The sequence below is a fragment of the Phocoena sinus genome, chromosome 9 (assembly GCF_008692025.1).
Source record: "Phocoena sinus isolate mPhoSin1 chromosome 9, mPhoSin1.pri, whole genome shotgun sequence".
Taxonomy (NCBI): domain Eukaryota; kingdom Metazoa; phylum Chordata; class Mammalia; order Artiodactyla; family Phocoenidae; genus Phocoena; species Phocoena sinus.
Genome location: NC_045771.1, coordinates 22,013,370 through 22,019,158, shown reverse-complemented (window position 1 = coordinate 22,019,158; position 5,789 = coordinate 22,013,370). Strand labels below are relative to the sequence as shown.

Genomic DNA, 5,789 nt, shown 5'->3' with positions numbered 1-5,789 from the left:
TGCTAATCTCCAGCACAATTTAAGGGCTAGACTCTCCCAAGTTTGTTGTAAGTACACATGGAACTTATGCCATTAAGTTCCTTAAAGTCCTCGTCTGCAATTCTGGCTGAGAATAAATGGCAGCACAAATTTTTCCATTCAATAGTGCCTTTCCCTTCTGCAGCAAGCCTGTCTCAACTATATCTATGTGAATCAAGATCAGCCACAGTGACCTGTACTTTTGCAAAGCTCTATGTCCAGTACCTCTAAAAAAACAATGACTTGCCTATGGACATTAGCTACCATAAGCTGCTAGAACTGGAAAAGGCCGAAGAACTAAAAGGCCCAAGATCACTACAGCACTAAACCTGTGCCCTTGCAAACCAGATGTTCCATCTCTACACATCTTATTTTGGTCCCCTAATTCCAGTCAGAGTGCCTATTTCTCAAGACGTAATAGCCAATGCATATTTGCTTGTGTTGGGGCTTAAGGGGGAAAATTAATCATATTCATTTCCTTTCTAAGTTCTCAATCAACTAGGTAATAGATACAAGAATCAGACCAATGAGGATCAAAATATCAGTATTTTGTTGATGAGGCTGTACCTATAGCCAAAATTGGGCTTTCTAATACCAACCCTCCACTGCCTTTCCCACCCTTCCCAATTCCTCCTATTGGTATTACTCACCCAAAGAATATAGAAAGAAAACACTTACCTGGGGAGCTGCAAGGGGGAATGGCTGTTCCAAAAGTGGAGACACAGAGAAGTGCTCTTCAGACCTGCCTCTGGAAAGCAGGCCTGGGCCTCAGGAGGTGTGCTTACCATATGAAAGCTGGATCCGAGTGGAGTAGGTACATATTGCAGGCAGAGGTACAAAAGAGAGAAGAGAGCTTAGAAGGAGAGAGAGAGAGAGAGAGAGAGAGAGAGAGAGAGAGAGAGAGAGAGAGAGAGTGTGTGTGTGTGTGTGTGTGTGTGTGTATGTGTGTGTACATGATGACCCTCTTCTGTATGTCTCCATCAGAGAACACAATCTTCCTCTGAAGATTAAGTAAGAGGTAGAGACAGAGGCCAAGAGTGATATTCCAATACAGTTTCCTACTTGGAGGAGAATAGGGAAATAGGGACAAATGACAGATTCTTGTCCCTGTGGGTGGGGCAAGGCCTGTACTCTTCATCCCCTCCCAGCAGGGGCAGGGGATCCAATTCTCTCATGCCCAAGGTCTGACCTGGAATTCAATCCCAGCTCCCAACCCAGATTTCAGGAAGAGTTCTATTAAAAGATTCTGTTACTAGGTCATTCCTACATCAGAACTCAGGATGGTGGGAGTCGGGCAAGAGCCCAGAGGTTCAGATTGACCACAACCAAACCCCAGACATACTCACTTGCTGAGCTCCATCTGATTAACAAAAAGAAGCAAAAGAAACACTAATAAAACTAGGAAGACCCTTTCAAGGTATTTCACTAATAACAGGTCCTCAAGAGCTGTCTGGCCACTGGAGTGAAAAGGGTAACAACAATAACCAAAGCTAAGAAAGGTCAGCCTACTAATATTACCCCCATTGTCTGTCTCCCTTCCCACCACCCCAATTCCTTGGAGAAGTCACTGAAAGACATGCTACATTTAGCTTGTCAGAGGCCTTTCCCAGACAAAAGTCCCCAAGGTACAAGAACTCAAATAAGGACACTACTTGGGAGATTGAAAATCAAAAGTTATTTATCAGAGGGTGATTGGAAAAGTCGCGCTTTCTCGAGCCCAATTCCAGAATGGTCAGTGGGAGTCTCTCTCCTGTTAGCTTCATTGGTCCACCTACCCAATGGTAGATCTTCTACTGAAGGGGACAAAAGGGAAATCACAGTCCTCAAGGGGGCCCCAGAGTTCCCTTCCTATCAAGTCCCAGCTGAGGAGACAAACCGAACAAAGGGAGGACTCTTTCCACCACCAAAACCCACCTTCACAATTGCGGGCCTCCTATTCCCACAAGTAACTCAAGGAAAGCTCCATCTACCCTGCTTAGTCCTCATCAGGAAACACTGAACCTCTTCATACCCTTTGAGTCCTTCCTAAATGCCCTTCCTTCACTTAGTGTAGGGGCACTTATTAGGGTCCCAGTGTTCACATCACTTACTCTCTCAAGGAAGATAGAGTGCCCAGGACTAGAAACTGGCATTGAAAATTTATCTACCAGATCAAAAGATAAAGTCTCTCCCAAGATGCTAAAGAGGCATTCCCACTTTAAGTCCACATGGTGTGGAAGGAGGGAATGGACTCAACCTGCTAAGAAAAGGGCTTTGGGGTTAAACACAACAGGCAAAGGGTTCAGCGGGGACTGGACAGATGAAGGAACGTAGAAATGATAGGGAACAGGGAAGGAGGGGATCCTGGTGGTAGTAAAGGAGAGTGGTGCCCTTTGACTAAGGGCCCAGATGGGGTAACTAAGCATGAGGGAAAGAGTCACTCAGAAGGCCAGATAACTAAGTTCTAGTCATGGCTTTTGCCAGCAACTCAGCATGTGACTTCGAGCTTACCTAGCCTTCAGCACCTTCATCTGCAAAACAGGGGAAAGAGGTTTGTTTAACTAGATGCCTATTATGGCCCTTTGAGAGCCTGGCATCCTCCACAAACGTGATTGGTGGACTATGACAAGATATTCAGAAGGGGGCTAAAGAGGACTTTACCAGAGCAGGAAATGCCTTTCAGCCCCATCTCTAATGAAAGGGTCACATGTATACACATTCACACATACATAAGCAGAGTGGCCAACAATTTCATCCATAGCAGCAGAAACACTTACAGAGAAAAATAAATACTGGTGATGCTCAATTCCTGCACTGGGGGAGAGGGGTCCTGAGGATGTAACTTGGAGGGGCTCCAAGGTCAGGGGAGAAGGGTCCTCCTATTTGACAGTAACTTTCACCTTGCTGTCCCTTCTCCAAATCCAGAGCAGCTAGCTGTTTGAAAGAAGCCGCTCCCACCTTCCCCTCCCCAAACCACCAACTCACCTGTTGCAGAAACAAAAATGCACAGACCCCAAGGGAAATAACCCCCTAGCTAGCCACTAAGAAATGAACAGAATCTACCACACCTGAGGTTATTTGGGAGTGTGGCCAGCTGGGACCAAAAACCCCTATTTCCCTGAACGTTAACAATGGTTCTGAAAGGTCTTGGTTTGGACCTATCTCACCCACCGTCACTTGGGTTTGCCCTCTTGGTGAAGTGGGAACTAGCCTGGATCACCCTTTTATTTCTGGTGCGTTTATGATTGTTTCCAAATTTTTAAACCAATATCATTGCGAGTGAGCCAGGAAGTTACTTCCCCAAGTAGCACTTCAAATTAGAAGAAAAGCTATGACACAAGTGCAGGGTTCCAACCCTTGCAACAGGACCTGCAAACAGGCTCGCACCACACCCCAGACACCAAGAAGCATCTCCCAGCCATACATCCACATGGACTCTTACATGGCCTCTCCTAGCAGAGGTAGCTGGGGCAGTTGGGGAGTGGGGGATATCAATCTCCTATCAACCTGTGATCCCTGTTTAAAATACACTAAAAATACATTAGTAAACATTGCTGTTTACAGAAATAGAAATCATTTCTGTTTCCAAAGGCCTCTCACCATCCCAGTCTTGGACATTTCCAAGACTGCCACCCCTGACACCCTCTCCAAGGTCCGCCCTGGTGGGTGGGTAAGACACTAGAGTCCTTTGAGACTGAGAGCTCCTCAGGCACCTGAGAATTCCAGTTTCACATCTCTGGTTCCCATGGAAGGGAGACTCTTCAGGACTCTGGAGAGTACCGGGGTTCATCCCTTCTTATCAGTTCCTGGGGGCTGTCTTGAGGCAAACCCCCCTTTTTTGGATGATATACGTGTTGTAAGGATTCCTGCTATTTTCGGGCCCACAGTCCCTCCCCAGAGTCCAACGTGCCTGCCTGGACCCACCCTCAGAGCGGAGAAGCCAGTCTGTGCCTTGGTCTAATCACTCTGGGAAAGAGGGATGGGCAGAAAGAAAGCAAGGACAATGGTCTGGGGGATCGTCCTTGAGGGGACAACTAACAGCAATGACTGTCAGACAAGCAGGTGGTAAAGCTGGGCACCTGCCCGGGGACGGAGCCGGAGCTGTCCACCAGGTTGGCGGGTTGCGAGTCGACGCGGGGAGTGCGACGGCGCCCCCGGTACTCGATCATGTCGGGATGATAGGCTGGGTGGCGGCGGGCGTGCTTGGTCAGGTGGTCGCTCCGGGAGAACTGCTTGGGGCAGAGTGGGCAGGAGAAGCGCTTCTCGCCCGTGTGCGTCCTGTAGTGGCGGGCCAGCTCGTCGGAGCGCGTGAACTTCTTGTCGCAGTCGAGCCAGTCGCAGGAGAAAGGGCGCTCACCCGTGTGGGTGCGCTGGTGGGACTTCAGATGCGATGACTTGTAATAAGCTTTGTTGCAGCCCGGGAAGGGGCAGCGGTGGCGCTTGGCAGCAGGTGTGACTGGCCTCCGACGGGGGCCTGGACCCGTGGCGGGGGCTGGGACCGTCCCAGGGGCCACGCCGGAGACCGCGCCAGGGTGGGAAGGCACTCCCGGGATGGCTGGCGCGCCAGGGACCGCGAGCGCGCGGGAGGAGTGCACGGGTCCGGAGACCTCGGCCGCGCTGGTGGCCGGGGTCGGCTTGGAGCACAGGGTCGGGCCGGAGCACGGGGTCGGGTCGGAGGAACCGGTCGAGGCGCGCAGAGCTTCCCCCGAGTAGTCTCCAAAGCACCCCCCAGAGCCGCCGCGCAAGTCAGCCAAGACGCTTGCAGCCAGCAGGTGGGGCGCGGCGCCGCCCGCGCCGGGGCTGGGGGCGGGGACCTGGGGGAACGGGGGGACCGACACGGGCCCCGGTGGCCCCGGACCCGGCAGAGAGGACTCCGGCGGCGCCGCACCCACCTCCGAGCTTGCCGCTCCGCCCGCGCCCTCGGGGTCCGGCAGGCGGCGGTGAACCACGGCACCCGCGGACATGGACACCAAGCACTCGGCGGCGAAGTAGTCCAGGCACGCCACGGCAGCCGACATGCTGGCACCGCCGGGCCGCCGGCGCGCGCCGTCCGAGCGCGGCCGGCCGCGGGCGAGAGAGTTCTCGGGAGCGTCCGTCCCGCAGCCTCGGAGCGAGAAGCAGGAGGCCCGGTGCGCGCCGCCCGCCACCCGCCGCCGCAGCCGCCGCCGCCGCCGCCCGCGCGGCGCCCGCCCCGCCTGACGCGCCCCTGACGCACCGGAGCCCGCGGGGGCGGCGGGACCCGCCCCGGCCGCAGGACACCCCCTCGGAACGCGGGGCCCACCGGGCTAAGTCATTTTTAACAGCCTAAGAAATTATCTTGTCTTCGCGTTCTTGCCTCTGCTGGTGAGCCAGGTAATTTTAATAAAGAGAAAACTCCCCGATCGTAACTTCTGGGCAGCCTGCCGGCTTCGCTCCCCCTTCGCCCGCTGGTCCTCCGCCAGCTGGGTGTCCGGCGGAGTCCGAGAAACTTTTTTATTTAGGGAAAAAAATGCTTATACCTGACATGTCTTTCGATTCATAATTACGATTGTTAGTTAAGCGGGCTGGAATTACATTTCACTTCTGTTACCGCTGTCAGATCGAATTTAAAATATCCCCGAGTCTTCATCAAAAAAGTTTTCTCATCTAACAGTTCCACTGCTAACCCAGGGTCGGTACCAATTCCCTAAATAGAGCCACTACGTAGCCATTAATTAATAGCATTTTGAACCAGAAACATTTTTAACCTTGAAGAAAAGCAAAGAATCCCCTCATGGTTGAAATTGAAACTTAAAATCCTCTGAGTAACGATT

The 5,789-nt window shown here is 52.3% G+C and overlaps 1 protein-coding gene across 1 annotated transcript; it reads right to left on the bottom strand.

Annotated features, from left to right (window-relative positions):
- Positions 1 to 3,226: 3,226 nt before the first annotated feature.
- Positions 3,227 to 5,255, bottom strand: KLF14 (Kruppel like factor 14). The gene has a single exon (XM_032643554.1). The coding sequence runs from the start codon at positions 5,013 to 5,015 to the stop codon at positions 4,032 to 4,034; it is 984 nt and encodes a 327-aa protein (XP_032499445.1). The 5' UTR covers positions 5,016 to 5,255; the 3' UTR covers positions 3,227 to 4,031.
- Positions 5,256 to 5,789: the final 534 nt, after the last annotated feature.

Coding starts and splice junctions, on each gene's coding strand:
- KLF14 (XM_032643554.1), bottom strand. CDS start 5,015: ATGTCGGCTGCCGTGGCGTGCCTGGACTACTTCGCCGCCGAGTGCTTG.